This window comes from Synchiropus splendidus, chromosome 1 (genome assembly GCF_027744825.2).
Source record: "Synchiropus splendidus isolate RoL2022-P1 chromosome 1, RoL_Sspl_1.0, whole genome shotgun sequence".
NCBI classification, from domain to species: domain Eukaryota; kingdom Metazoa; phylum Chordata; class Actinopteri; order Syngnathiformes; family Callionymidae; genus Synchiropus; species Synchiropus splendidus.
Window position 1 is genome coordinate 30,837,039 of NC_071334.1, and position 15,293 is coordinate 30,852,331.

Genomic DNA, 15,293 nt, shown 5'->3' on the forward strand with positions numbered 1-15,293 from the left:
TGTCTGGACTAGAACCGACATCAGTTTGAGAAGAGGCGGTGGTAAAACTATAGAATTCTTTTAACGTGTGCATACATTTTTTGGGACACCCAGTGTATTCAGACATTGACACAAGATTGTTCCCCCACCCCAACACACACCACAATGGATTTGAAATCAAATACATTTAATGCAATTTCAGTTCAGATTCAAATCAGGTGAACGCTGTAGGAATTACAGCAGTTAATGAATGCGCCCTCACCCCCATTTAAAGGGACCAAAAAGAAAGGGACACAGACAATAGATCAGGTTTGTCTACAGCAAGTGAAATGCATGCCCTAACAGCTTCAGGTCAGGTTACGCACTTGGTCAACGTGAAACATTCCAGTTGTTAACCTTAGAAAACTCCTCTGTTTCTTTTGCAATACACAATGGGTTATTGTGCCTCTGCATGGTGAAGCGCTGTTCACTTGAGTTCTGAAGAGCTGTGGCTGGATATGCACAGACAATATAGCTCGAAATACTTCAGAATTCATTATGCTGCTTTTGTCAACATCTTGGTTCCGGATGCTCAGCTCCCCGTCTTGAATCTGTGTCAGGTTTAGTGGTCTCCATCTGCTACACCACTTAGTTTTACTATTAGCCCATCAAAAGGTGAGCGGCACATACACAAACTGATGTTATTCCTGAACTGTTCGTCTGATTTGGATGAGCCCCCACAAATGAGATCTAGTCGCCACATCTTGTTTCATAGCATTTCAAATCTGTCGCAGTGGTGAAAGATGGGGATTGTGTTGATGTCCCAATATTTATGGACCTGATTGTAAATATGAAAAATAAAAGCTACAAAAATGATAACACATAGAGGGAAAAAACAAATGTGAGTTAATTCAGTTTAACCAAGAAAAAAAGTCAGTGAACACACGCATACATACACGCACTTACCTGAGCCGTGCTTGATCAGACAGGAGTGTGTGTAAGTAGCGTTCCAGCGAGTGTTCATTGAGAGCGCAGCGGAGCCAGGCGCGACCTCGACCCAGTTCAGATGAGATCTGCCGCAGTGAGTAGAAGCGCTGGAGCTCGTGTCGGTTCAGATGCTCTTTCACATAGAACCAGAAGGTCAGCTCTGGCGGAGGGAGAGTCACATTAGATGACACTCAGGCAAAACAGAGGAAGGGTGATCGTGGAACTGGACGGTAACTATGGAGGTTGAAAGAGTAGTACAACACATCGCCACTCCCTCATGAACGAACAGGACCTCCTGGGCCCCTGGACCTCTTCCATATTTCACTCTGCCCAATGAAGTTCCAGCAGCTAATGGACTCGCTCAAACTTTTCTGTCTCAGTGGTTTGAAAGTTAATGGGATCTTTTTTGCGTCACACTTCTCTTTTCCATATCATTAGCATATAACCTCAGAACAATGTGTTGGGAATGATGGCTTCTATTCCGGGCTCTGTCAGAGGGCTTGGCTTCATTAGTGCAGTTCAGCAACAATCCTTTCTACTAATTGACTGTGAAATACAGGAAAGCCTCAGATATGCTAATAGTGGCAGCCATTACCCAAGTTCCCAGCTGGATTTCCTGCCCTTTGAATTCCATCAAGAAGAAACAATATTTCGTAATGTGTAACCGACGCTCAGCTCAGAAACAGAGCGGTCAAAAGGAGACATTTAGGGTACACACCCTCATTATGAGCGGGGTGGGACTTCAGAAAAGTTCACTTTGACAAGAGCCACGCTGTTTGTAAAATGTGCCAGACTGGAGACAAATAATTGGAACAGAATTGTGTGTAAAACTCGCCTAAAACTATCAATAACAAAGTCAATAAAGGCTCCATAAACAGTACGGCACATGGATCGGACAAGAAACAGAACATAGCGCAGGGCTGCAACAGCTAGCTGACTATAACCGACTAATCTATTAGTCACCATTCACACCACATTATGAGAAATAAAAATGTTAAACACTATACAACGGTTTACAACACTACCACTACAAGACGAGTCGTGTGTGTCAACCCACACACACTATATGCTGAGACTGTCGACTGTCAATATGGTCGTAATTTAAAACATAACTAGTGGTGGACAAATTACATTTTTGTTAGTTTTCTAATGGCCATTTACAACACTATGATCACACAAGTCTGTGTGTTCATCAACCTGCACTAGTCATTCGCCAACAAGTTCACTAATCGTTAAACTAGTCAGACGTACTGGTACTAGTTGTTAGTTGAAGCCCTATTTAGGCGCACATAAGAGGTTGGACTGGAATTTTTTTTTATTTTAAAACAGCAATAGGCATAATTTCTGTATTTCAAAAAATCATTAAAAAGTTGCGTGAATCATCTTTGTTTTTCTGAAGTAGGCAGGCAGCAGCCTTTTCAGCCACATCACACAAAATTTGTGTCACAGCTAAGAATATAGCCGGACTATGGTTATGTAAGTTTTATGAAGCATGTGATTTCCTGGACAAAATAATGGCTCTGATTAAAAATTATCACAACATACCACGTCAAACAGAGTACATAAATATAGTATACAGAGTATATACAATAAACAGAGCCCCAGGTGTCAGCAGTCCTGCATCAGGTTCCTACTGTATGGCCAGAGTCTTGCAAATATAGAGCCCGAGTACCTATGTTTTGATATCTTGATGGCTGCTTATCGGGAAAAAAGATTTTGTCCTAGTTTTCTCATTAGTCGAAAATCCAGACACGGAGTACAATTACACGCAGAGAGTAGACGGACTAAAGCAATAGCTCGCTTAAGCCCCCGAGTCGGCTGTGAACTCTTCAGTCTTTCCGGTTCTACTATCTGTAAAAGAACAACATGCAAAGTTGACAGGTAGCGAGGAGCCGTTTCAGACCGATCAAGTAGTTTCGCTTAAGCGTTAGAATCAGCGCATCAGAGCAACAGTTGACCACGGTCCCACTCATGGATCCCCAAATTAATGTCAACACGCTTCCTGTCTGAATAAGATTAAATATTCAGGAGACTCAGTGGCCTTTGTATTCCAATAGTGATAAATGTCTAGTAACTTAAGCAGAGAGTCATGCTTTTGATCACCGTCATGGGCCCAGAGTCACTTAACAACTATGCTAACGGTTGCTTTCATGGAAGTAATGTTGTGTACTAAAAGCAACAAATCACGTCCTCTAATGTTCTTGTGAGAACTAACGACCAGAACAACCTAAGTCAAGGAAGTTGAAGACAAATTGACACATCTGCAGATCACCGTCGTCGCAAGTTACAAAACACAGCTGATATCAGAGTTTTGTCATGTGTTCACCGCAGACATTGGCTAAGACCGAGGAACACACATACTGTGCATCAGGTTACGCACACAACTTATCGATTGTATAGAAGGTTATTAGACATCATTCGAGCTAGATTTGTTTGGAGTTGCTTAACTTCCAGTGCGTAGCTGAAGCTCACGTAGCCACACATCACCCAGTCCGGTCAGAGTCAAGCTACTTGGCGACATGCTAGCTTAGTCTAGCTATTAACCGCATTATTCAGGTCGTGCAGTCCGACATCCCGTGCTGGGTAACACTACCTTCACCTTAATCTGGGTTTTATCAAGTATCCTTGATAAAAACAAGGAGCAAAAAGTAAGAGGAAATAAAAATAATTTTTTAAAAATGTAGTTTTCCAATCATCAGCGCCATTGACAAGCATGCTTGGGGTCTGAGGAGAGTACCTGCTTCAGTCTTGCTGCTGAAACCTGCCGCTTGCTTGATGGCCGCAGCAGTGAGGGCAAGGCCTCGACTTTTCCTCAGGCCGTGCTGGAGCACCGCTTCAAACTGGGCACAGAGGCAGATGACCCTGCAGGCACAACGTAGAGTCAGCACAAGGTTCACTTTACAACATATTGGCCAAAAACTGTTTTGAGTGAGTATTGTCATGCAAGAGAATATCATAGATGAGTTCACCCTTTACACATGACACAGAGAGTAGTCAACCAGCTCTACATAGACGGAAATGTTATTCTTTCTTCACATCAAGTTAACATTAGTCGTACTGATGAGAGGGTCCAAACCATCAGCAGGACGATACAAGCAACAATGACCCGACACTTTCCGTACACATTCACTTAGAGTCAGTGGCCTGCACACTTCCTGTTCAGGAAAACACACCAGAGACATCTTCGCCATCATCCATCGGCCAAAACCTTTTCATCCTATTCATCGACTGCAACCCTTCATCAGGGCCAAAGGCCTGATTCATCTCTTCAACTTCAGCTATCCTCAATGACCTGCAGGTGTCACACGCAGGCCTCACTCACCCCTCTGCCCCCCCTTCTGCTCTCATCCCTGGGTGTGTGCCGTCACCAAACACACTCAAAACGTCGGCTGTATGGCTGTTAAATCCTCTAGCAAGGTGACATTTAGTTTCTTTGTTTTGAAGGAAGAGAGACAACATGCTGCCCGTGTAAATTATTGGAATCCAAACAGAACAAAATGAGCATAAGGACTATGATGATGCGATGACGGACGGATTACAGATGCAGTGGCGGCCCCTAGTGGAGGAGCAAAGAACCTCCTCCACCAGGAAGCGCTGCGCACTCAGACACACCTAAAAAAGCCTTATTAAAGGCGATGAAATGCCGAGCTGGAAATTTTCCAAACACCAAGTGAACAAACACAACCATGTACCTGCTGTCTGAGTCCGTAGCGATCTCTTTTCGTCCTCCGAAACGTATTTGGCACTGGAGACAAAAGAAGGAAATGACAATGGTCATGAATGGCATGACCGCTTTTCGACTTGAACCTAGGCGATAGTGAACTTCAATAGTGCATCAGCATGCAGAACATTTTGGATATACACTTAGCTGTAGTCTGGGGTATTTCTTTTTTAATACTATTATTGATCTGAGCCATGATTAAAAAAGGATACGAGAGAAGTAGTAATTATGGACTTATTACTATGAATATAAACTTATTACAATTGACTGCTGGCCAACATGTGATATAGTTTGCTTCCTACTGAAACCACGAACATTATTGACAGGCTTCATTCTGAAAATGTGTGTAGAATGTTTTAAATCTTTGATGGTAGCTGCATTAGAACTCTTGTCACATTCTTGCTATCCTGTTTTCACTGGGTGTAATTTTGCAATATCATTAGAAGATGGTAAGAGAACTGTCCCTAAAAGAGGCTAAACAGTAAAAAAAAAAAGTATATTGGTGCTGAATGGCAGATTTCCATCACTTCAGCATGCAGGGTCTCAGGCGGCAACATTGCACAACATTTAGATCAAACCAGATAAAACAGAGTTTTAGGCACTTCCACATCCAAACGCCTGACTTCCTCTTTACCCCTACACCTGTTTCACAAAAAAAAAGAAACTGAAAAATTCACCTCATGCAAAGTCCACCTGAAGTACTGCATATAAATATAATAGTTTTTTTTTTCTCAAACATCTATTTGTTTGTTGAATTTGTGCTGTATGAAAAAGAGAGGAGGGATCTGTGGGACTAACTGATGATGATGATGATGATGATGATGATGATGATGATGATGATGATGATGATTCCACCTTTGTCACTACAGTCACTGAAAAAGTGAGCAAGAACGAAATTAAATTTATTTCCCGTCATTTTTTTGTCCCTATAGTTACCCGTAGTGCAATCACCATTTACAACTCTGCTAAACTAAAAGATGATCATCGATGCAATAATCATCACAGCTGGCTCAGACCAAATGCGCCGGTTTTAGATGACCCTTGACCTCCCAAGACCACTTGCATATCACTGCTGTGTCTACAGCTTGCAGCCTGGAGAGATTCAAAGAGGAACATGGTGTCACCTGTTTGACAGCATCTAGCAGGCGCTCCAGGAGATTCTGTCTCTTGGTGTCAATCTGCTGTGTGCCTGAGAATGAACACACCAGAGACATGCAATAAACAGGCGCAAATAAAGGAAAGGATTAAGCTTCTTGACAGTGTGTTGTGTTTTGAATATTGCAACAAAAAAAAAAACAACAAGCTTCTACGGTCAATCATGTTGGCTGGATACATCATTGTCCACTGTAACAGTGTTTGTCATTGAAAACATATTCTGAATTTTATTCTTATCCTCATGGACAAATAAATGAATATAAACTGAGTTAGTGAACATACTGCATGAGCCTTGGCAACAAAAGATTCATGAAATAATAAACAAAACCTCGTCAGGCTGAAGTAAGAAAAGACTTATTTTCACCTTGAGACTTACTAATCGTGAATCGTCCAGTCTTGATTTCATGATGAAGTGTCCACGCTACACTGTTGTTTGTCGTTTTTATGTGTCATGATTACGGGCATCTTGTGAAGTCATAACCAGTAATGGTTCCGTTAATAACCTCCAGATTTTATTACTACAGTAACTTCCTGGAGGGGCGAGTCATATTTAACGCTTCGAAATCTTATCCAAAATAAAAATTCATTCAAGGTAATCTCTGTCACAGCCCCAAATAGGACTGAATGAAAACTGGGAACATTTTATCTAGATGTGGTCGATTGATCTGTTGGGCTTTAAGCAGCAGCTCAATGTTAAAGGCGTAGGACGCACTTAAATACGTAAAAGAATGAGTTCGTTGACTGGGAAACGGTCGGGATTTACTCAGTTGTCTGTTCTATCAGTTTGATTATTTAACAAAAAGTAAACTCACCGTTCATCGTGACAAACAAACCACGTATGCAGTGACATGCAACAGCAAGAGGCCACCGACGGTTCCACTAATGTGGCTTCTTGTCATCCGGAGCACAGCGGGTCACTGCACCTTCAGGAGCCGAGCTTGTCGCACCCTGCAGGGGCTTCAGGACTGATGCTGTGTCGGTAGCATGGAGGCCTGACAGACAGCAGCCGCCGGGAAGTAGAAAAGCGGCTACGTTGAAACGCCAGACAAAAGGCGGAGGACGAGGAAGTCAAGCGTGTCGCGTGTGTTAAACCTTTAAGACGATAAACACTGTTGACAACTAATAAGTGACTCTGCGAAAAAGGAAGCGGAGACCAGGGTGAGCGGCAGCTTGGTCACGTGACAAAACATACTGCTGTCATATGACAAAACAAGGCATGCTGGGTCTTGTAGTTCTTATTTCACAATTCACACGCTCTAAAACGATCTACATTGTTTTGTAAAATAACCATTAAAATGTAATTACTGACACCTCATTAGTTTGTTGTTTTTCCCCTGATCTTTTTGAAAACGAAAACAGACACTAGGATCAAAACATCCCAGTGATGTTTTCATTTTCTCTCATATTATTTGCCTGTCCTATTTATGCTGAATTGTCCATTGAATTGATATTTTGTCTTTGGCAATTATAAACAAGCTATTTGTTCATCAATATCAAATCAATAAATAAAAATCAAAGACACTCCAAAATGTCAGTTTTGCTGATTCAGTTTAATGTCGCAGTCTCCCACAAAACTGATTTTCATAGTTCTATTTTTATTCTTTTGTGGACAAACAGCTGTACAACACAACAATGGACAGATCAATTCACAAACTTAACTTTACTCATAGCAAGAGAGTGCATATGTCCATCCAGCTGCTTATTTCTCTCCACATTGTTATTTGTTTTACAGAGTATTGTTGCCTGGCCTTTATTTAATGTATATAATTCAACGTTTGGAACAGCATTCGTCGAAATGAGCTCAATCAGACAGCAGGTGACAGTGACTTCATGACCCCACAGATTAAACACAAGTGTTGCCAACTTGGCGACATTTCGCTAAATGTGACTTTTGAATCCCTGTAGACAGATTTCATTGTGAAAAGCGACAATTTCAGCGCCTTTTTTTGAGGTCCCAGTTTCCATGATACAAGGCACTTGCAGGCATTTGTCTCACTCAGCGAGGGAACACCTCCTCACTTTTAAATGTGTTTATTTCCGAGCGATTTTGAAAAAGTTATTCTTTACAAATGTCTCCAGATAATTAATGCTTTGCATTTTGTTGCACACTGACAGTCATTTTTGCCACTATGAAAGGTGCTCAAATGCGGACTGGTATTCAGCATGGAACCATTAACGTGAGCAAGGGTTGCTTCTTATCAGCAATAAAAGCATCTTATCACGGCAGTGTTGTCATATCATTATTGCAGCACGCTTGCAGATTCTTCAACAAACAACATAATCCATAAAAGAGAGTCTATATTGACAGAGTTTCTCTGGAGTGTTCTCTTGTGGAGGAAGCCATGGAGCTGTCAAAGATAGTGAAGAGCGCAGCATCGGTGTTTGAGGGTCTGCTCTTCCTCCTGAAAGAGTTCCTGATCCCACTGGAGAGTTTCCGGGAGACACTTCTCATCACGTGTCCAAGTCCCGCTTTACTTTTGCCCACGTCGTCCTCCAGATCCTCTGGCGGCACGTCGATGTTCCCGGAGTACCAGAACAGCCACCAGATCAGGCTGAGGAAGATAATGATGCCTCCTGCGTAGATGAACAAGTCGTGGACCACCAGGCCTCCAAACAGGCCCACCATCATGATGAAGACTCCCAGTATGTCGTGGGCCACTGCGAACCAAAAGGAGCACTTGCAGCGTCCGACTCCTCCGTACCGCCGCTCCCCTTCTGAATTCATCTGCACAGTTGTCGACATGCTGCGGGTTTGAGTCCAGTCCCAGGGTTCTCCTCAGAGGAACTCCAGATGTGAACACAACAGTTCTCTGTCACATGCAGCTCTGCGTCTGCTCAAAGTGCATCGAGCAGAATCAATAAAAGCCGCTCAAAGCAGCTCAGTGTTGGATGTTTGGACAGTTGCATCACAACAGGTGTAATGATTAAACACACCCACGTGCAAAGCGAGCAGACAGGTGGAGGGGTTTTGGGAATTATTCATGCAAGTACACGAGCTTCTTTTAAGAGAAGACAGAAAAGATGTACATGAAAATGTGGAGAACAAGAGGCTAAACACTTTCATGCAGTAATCTTCCCACTATGGCAGGATATTGTGACATGGACGCAAATGATGTGTTGCTACATTCCATCAAGGAAGCAACAGCTAATGTGCCAATAAAGGAAGACCTGACCCACTACAAAAGCAGATTGGATTGACATTGTAAAAAATTACTTCCATACTTTACATGCAGAAACACCAAATGCCTGATATTTGATTTTGACAAAACATTTTCCCCAAAATTACAACAGAAGACAGTGCCTCAGGAACGCAACCAAAAAAAAAATCAACATGACAAACTTCAAATTGAATTCAACTTGTGAGAAGAAAATATTGCTGTCCCACTCACGTATTTTGGACTACTACTGCTGCTTCCATTTTAAATAGGGTGGTGGATTTGTGCGCCCCTTGGTGTGAATGACCCGCCTTGACCTTGTGTGTCTTTGTGTTTGTCTGTGATCAAAATAACTTGAAAAGCTATGGACAGATTTGGATGAAAATTTCAGGAACAAATTCAATTTTGGGAGTGATGCAAATAAAAAAAAAAAGAATCTCTAACACTGGGAGATAGGAGCATTTTTGGCATTTGGATCCAGGAATACTTAGATGGGGAGATGGGGATGGACTGAAGCTGATGAGAGAGGTTTGCACGGGCTTTTCTGTTGTTGGTTTTTTATATGATTTGTTTCCTCACCAATTTCTTTTTTTCACATTTCAAAACAGTCAACTGAATGATTTCTATTCAGGTTTCTTCTGTGCTATGACTTCATTTGCGAAGCCTGCAGCAGATGGCAGCACTCTTTACCTCCGTCAGAACGCTCGGCTGCACCATCTCCTCCTCTTCTCCTCCTTCAGCACCGGGATCCAAACAAGTCCCAGCACCACAAACATCAGTCCGATAGACAGACAGGCGCTGGCCACGGAGTGACCCCCGACCATGCGTCCTGTAGACTGGAGCACGTAGAGCAGTGTGGCTGTGGCCGACATCAGAGATCCCAGCACTATTGAGATGATGGGCTTGTGGAGGTAGGACCAGTCACTGTCAGTGTCTGGACACAAAGTCTCATATTCCTCCGGAGAAGAAGACCCACCGAACACATCCATGATGGAGGAAGCCGAGAATGGAAAAACCCAGTCGGGATGGACCAGAGAGTCGACTGAAAGCGCTACATGATCAGATCAGCAGCTGATGTTTGCACTGTAATTCTAGATGTCTCATACACACACACACACACACACACACACTATACACAGCAACTCATGAAACTCTGGTATAGTAAAATGACTCTTGAGACACACTTTCCATAAAATATTAATGGCCTAAAATATGAATATTTAGAGGAAGCTTTACAGTGAAGCATTAAAAGAAATGCATCTGAAACAATTCCATGTTTTATGCCATTAGAATTTGGAGAACCATAAAGGCATAAATAATTGTCTATGGTGGAACAACAGTAGCCATTTTATGGACTAGTTTGAGACCCCTACTCTTTCCTGCGATAGATCTGCCCAATTTCCCCATTGTGGGACGAATAGAGGACTATCTTATCTAACCTTGTGACGTCATGTAATATGAAATAAAAATGAATGTGAATGGACAGAATAAGCTTAAAAGACCTTTCACCATCAAGACCCAGATGTTTTCAGGGACTTGGTTGAACTGCAACCCACACATGGGACCACAAAATATAAAAAAAATGAGGACTAGAAAAAGACTAGACCAGCAGAAACTTGAATGTAATTATATATAGAGTAAAAATAAATATATATATACATAAAATAAATGATGCTAGTTGCTGGTATTTTAAGACTGAATAAACACTGTGAAGTAAAAAATATATTTATTAAAAGAAAAAACCTTCCATACTTCCAAATAAAATGCAAACATGCATCATTACATAAATTGATACAAGATGATTAGAGCAATAATATATCTGAACATGATTTAACACTGTGTAAAAATAGAACATTTTTTCTTTAGTTTTTAGCATTTGTATCACTATTTTCAAAACTTTAGCTTTGCTTAATATTTTCCTCACGTTGTACATTCATCGTTTTCGTGCTGGTTACATGAACATCTTCGACACCAATAGTTTGTTAGCACACATTTTGGGACATATTGTATCTTTTCCCTCTCACAGGAGATTATTTAATCAGTTTCAAAATTTAATCTTGTTTATTAAAGTGTGCTCCACCTTAATGTCCAGCCAGTTTTTGGAGGGGGTGAGGGGTGGATATTTCCTCATACACTATTTGAAACTACACAATAATATCAGTGGTTTACCTTGAAAAAAATGTAACGTCCCTGTGCCAAAAACAGAGATTGTAATAATAATCTTGTCAATATTTCAAACAACGCATGAATGATAAAGCTGTAGGAACATCAATAAGAGGTTTATACATTGCCAGGTGACACGAAGCATTACATCAGATGATCCTAGAGACGTGGCTTGCGAGTAGCAGCTGTTCACGTCTGAACATAATCTCATTAACAATAGTCTGTAATCTGATGCGGTAAATGCTCCTGTTTACCATCATCGCTCTGTTCAAGGCTCAATGTCAGAGAAAACACTTGCAACACCTCGGTAGAATTGTTCTCCTTCTGGGACACAACCTAGTAGAATGCAGCAGTTGCTTCCACAATACCTGCAACATCACAACCCCCACCTCAACACTGTACAGCCCAGCACTGTGCAGTTAAAAAAACTGCTCACCCACGTGAGGTCAGAGTGCAGAAACACGAGTCAAACATGCTCAACATGATGAATATCACGACACATGATGAACATGCAGGGGGAGGGAAAAGATTTGTGGGAAAAACGGATGGTAATCGTGTTCCTTAAACAGCTGCATATGAGTTGAGCGTGATACTCATATAGGAGGTTGAAGCACCGGATCATGTGATCCAGGATTTTATTTTGACAAAATTAGAAAACTGACAACTGGTCTTGAATAGAAACACAATAAGAAGAACATAGAGTTAATAAACGTGTTCACAAGTGCAGACATCACTTTCTTTTATTTGACCTTGGGAACTTTTCTTTTAACTGCTTTCTTGGACAGTTTCTTCTCAGCTTTGGGTCCTTTCTTCACAGCTGTGGGTTTCAATGTCTTCTTCAGCGGTTGCTTTTTCTTCCCCTGCAAAATAACAGAATTCGAATATTGCACTTTATCTTGACCAAGCTGGAGTGTTGAAAAGAAACGGATCCTGACCTCCAGTTTGGCCTTTTTAGTGGGCGTTTCTATGGGAACCAGCTGAGGGATTTCTTCCTCCTCATCCTCCTTCACTGCCTCCTCGTCCTTGCTCTGCTCCTCTGGCTTCAACTCTCCTTTTTCAGACGAATCTTCCTGCTTTGCCTGTTCATTTTTTTCCGCTTTGCGCTTTTCCTTCTTCTTCTGAGCTCCCAAGAACACACGTGCTCAGTTACATAAATTCGTTCAGGTGGAAGAAGGTGACAAAAAAAGACTTACAGTACGTGCAAGCAGTTTTGCTTCATCCAGCACTTTGAGATGGTTCAGGTCTGATGTGTAGATGGGCAAAGCCACAGATTTTTTACTCTTCAAATGGATGACTTTTAGCACTGGTCCTGTCTACACACACAAACAGCAGCCAAAGTGATATATGAATTTTAGTCTTGTAAAATTGTAAAATAAATAATGCTCCTACAATGAGCATTTTATAATTTTAATTCAACATGAGGATTGTTGTAATATGATGCCATATGCACAGGGAGGCGCCATTTCGCTCGTGAGCCGACTGCTACCATAGAAATGGATAAATGCAATGGAAATACTGGCTAAATATTTTTTAACGCAATCACACTATTGGGCAAGTGACTTGAAATTTCAAGCGACAATGTTTTTGGGAATATGATAATTAATTGTTGAATCACATTTAAAGGACCATCGTGTATGTCGGTTGTCATTCGGCGTCACCTCACTTACCATTTTTATTTTTGCCATCACAGTCTGAACAGCGGACTCAATATTTTCCACCAGCTGCTCAGCAGTCAAGCCAGAGTTGCCAACATGGGCCGTGCTGAGAACATTTTGAACATGACATGAGAAGACAAACATACAGTCATTTCTCTCCGTTTCATGGGAGTGGCTGTGGGAGGCATGTCTTAGTATCTTTTCTGTATCAAAATTGTAGAGACAAACTTCATGGAGGAAGGAGGTTCGTCTGGACTAACCGTGAGTTTCTATGGCACCGTTTTCAACCACATCAAACTGGAGCATTGAGTGGCTGTTTGCTAGTGCTAGTTTAGTGATGTAAATAGTGTTAACCGTTGACTACTCACCAGCAGCAACCTTTGTTTGTGACTTTCAGGTTGGTTCCCTGAACCAGGCGCTGGACATCCCAGGCCAGACTTTTGCCCATAAGATTGATACTCAGCGGTTCTCTGAAAATGACGATTCATTTGAGTCTATTCCTTGAGGTGTCAACGTGACCTTCATTGTGTTAGTATACTGTTGTGAATACCACGACAGAGAATCTTACTTTTTCCTCTCATAAAAATGTCTCCCTATATGTGAAGGCAGCAGACGTCGGATTCTGTCATCGGAGAGAAACATGTTGAAATTCCCTAAAAGACGGCGTTTGGCCTCAAATGGCTTGTACTCTGTCTTCAACATTTTGAAGGGAATCACCTGCCGGAAGAATAAAACGGAAGGCGTTTAGCACAGACCATAGGAACAAATCCTGATCTTTAACAGAATCTGGTAGTGACTTCTGATTACCTCTGTGATGTACTTAACGCCCTTCTTCTCCAGTAGTGTCTTGTAAAACCTTTGAGTCTGTTCTGCGGTCATGTTGGGCTCATCTCTGGTGAAGAGACACACCTCATCTGTGTCTGGACGCTGGCCATGGGGCAGAGGACTGGTGGACAGGACAAGAGTTTGATGCAGTAAACAAAACTTACAACACATTTCTAATGACTGTAACTGCCATGCGGTGACTTTATGTGCAAATAACACACGGAAGAGGCTTGGCAGCGCTGTGATGTCGACTTACATTCGGATGGTCTGTGCTTGTCTTGGGATCTTCCACAGGGTGAAAAGCAGGCTAATCGGCTGAGTATCTTCCAGGAGCGAGGAATCTTTTGTTGGTGAAGATTTGAGGTACGCCAGCAGAGCCTTCACAGCCTTATTCACCTTTAAGAGAGACGTTTATGAGGCTGAAACCACGATGTAAGACTCCATCTTAAACGCAACCACCACAACTTTGACCGATTAGCTCAGGTGCTAACATCGAGCTAGCTGTCTGGCAACGCAAACCTAAAGACTCAATAAAAAAAAACAATCCACACAATTGTCACGTAATCGTAGCCTGTCTGTTACGCCGGACCGCTTCTAAAATAGCTGGAGCGTTACATTACCTGTGATTGATCCACCACGACTTGAGTTTTCTCCTCCATGCTGCCTCGTTTCACGTGTGTGGCACGCACGCATGCGTATTCACTTCCCCTACGTCACCGGATACAAACCGAAAAACTTTATTTACAGGACTGTCTCAGAAAATTAGAATATTGTGATGAAGCTCTTTATTTCTGTAATGCAATTAAAAAAACAAAAATGTCATACATTCTGGATTCATTACAAATCAACTGAAATATTGCAAGCCTTTTATTATTTTAATATTGCTGATTATGGCTTACAGCTTAAGAGAACTCAAAAATCCTGTCTCAAAATATTAGAATATTTCCTCAGACCAAGTTAAAAAAAGATCCTTTTGCAGGGATTACTGCATCAATGCGGCGTGGCATGGAGGCAACCAGCCTGTGGCATTGCTGAGGTGTTATGGAGGCCCAGGATGCTTCAATAGCGGCCTTTAGCTCATTTGGTCTGTTGGGTCTGGTGTCCTTCAGCTTCTTCTTCACAATACCCCACACATTCTCAATGGGGCCAGCTCAGGGCCAATCCAGGACAGTAATGCCATGGTCAGTACAGCAGTTACTGGTGGTTTTGGCACTGTGGGCAGGTGCCAGATCATGCTGGAAAATGAAATCATCATCTCCATGGAGCTTTTCAGCAGACGGAAGCATGTCGTGCTCTAAAATCTCATGTTACACAGCTGCATTTACTCTGGACTTGATGAAACACAGTGGACCAACACCAGCAGCTAACATGGCTCCTCAAACCATCGCTGACTGTGGGAACTTCAGACTGGATTTAAAGCAACTTGGATTTTGCTCCTCTAAAGCCTTTCTCCAGACTTCCAAATGAAACACAAAACTTGCTTTGGTCTGAAAAGAGGACTTTGGACCGCTCTGCAACTGTCAAGTGCTTCTTTTCCACAGCCCAAGTCAGACGCTTCTTCTGTTGTCTTGAGTTCTTGACCATGGGAATACAGGTATTGAAGCCCATTTCCCGGACACGTCTGAGAACAGTGGCTTTTGATACCTAGACTCCAGCTTCAGCCCACTGTCTATG

The 15,293-nt window shown here is 42.1% G+C and overlaps 3 protein-coding genes across 5 annotated transcripts in view; all 3 read right to left on the reverse strand.

Moving 5' to 3' along the window:
- Positions 1-6,976, reverse strand: part of snx29 (sorting nexin 29) — a 115,432-nt gene extending 108,456 nt beyond the window's left edge. For 2 of the 3 annotated variants that reach the window (XR_008414356.1, XM_053862067.1), the window contains exons 1-5: positions 6,634-6,976; positions 5,791-5,855; positions 4,638-4,690; positions 3,683-3,807; positions 925-1,105 (exon numbers count right to left, since the gene is read on the reverse strand). Coding sequence is in view for 2 of the 3 variants with exons in the window: in XM_053862067.1 (XP_053718042.1) it covers positions 925-1,105; positions 3,683-3,807; positions 4,638-4,690; positions 5,791-5,855; positions 6,634-6,640 (431 nt within the window). In the remaining variant the exon portion in view is untranslated. Of the gene's footprint in view, positions 1-924; positions 1,106-3,682; positions 3,808-4,267; positions 4,383-4,637; positions 4,691-5,790; positions 5,856-6,633 lie in introns of those variants that run through there. The other variant, XM_053862076.1, reaches the window with a different exon arrangement.
- Positions 6,977-7,366: 390 nt separating this feature from the next.
- On the reverse strand, positions 7,367-8,630 carry LOC128751407 (transmembrane protein 238-like). Its single transcript, XM_053852388.1, has one exon. It carries the CDS (start codon positions 8,562-8,564, stop codon positions 8,118-8,120), a length of 447 nt encoding a protein of 148 aa, XP_053708363.1. The 5' UTR covers positions 8,565-8,630; the 3' UTR covers positions 7,367-8,117.
- A 2,216-nt stretch (positions 8,631-10,846) lies between these two features.
- Positions 10,847-14,348, reverse strand: rsl1d1 (ribosomal L1 domain containing 1). Its single transcript, XM_053843709.1, has 9 exons — positions 14,240-14,348; positions 13,876-14,015; positions 13,602-13,740; positions 13,363-13,511; positions 13,163-13,264; positions 12,807-12,900; positions 12,333-12,452; positions 12,075-12,257; positions 10,847-11,999 (listed from the first exon to the last, which is right to left on the reverse strand). Exons 1-9 carry the CDS (start codon positions 14,276-14,278, stop codon positions 11,880-11,882), a joined length of 1,086 nt encoding a protein of 361 aa, XP_053699684.1. The 5' UTR covers positions 14,279-14,348; the 3' UTR covers positions 10,847-11,879.
- Positions 14,349-15,293: the final 945 nt, after the last annotated feature.

Excerpts from the sequence above, each read along its gene's own strand:
- rsl1d1 (XM_053843709.1), bottom strand. The coding sequence starts at position 14,278 with ATGGAGGAGAAAACTCAAGTCGTGGTGGATCAATCACAG. Across the intron at positions 13,741-13,875 it reads CAAGCACAGACCATCCGAAT|TCCTCTGCCCCATGGCCAGC; the intron begins GTAAGTCGACAT and ends CCTGTCCACCAG. Across the intron at positions 12,453-12,806 it reads TGATGGCAAAAATAAAAATG|ACAGGACCAGTGCTAAAAGT; the intron begins GTAAGTGAGGTG and ends TTGTGTGTGTAG.
- LOC128751407 (XM_053852388.1), bottom strand. The coding sequence starts at position 8,564 with ATGTCGACAACTGTGCAGATGAATTCAGAAGGGGAGCGGCGGTACGGA.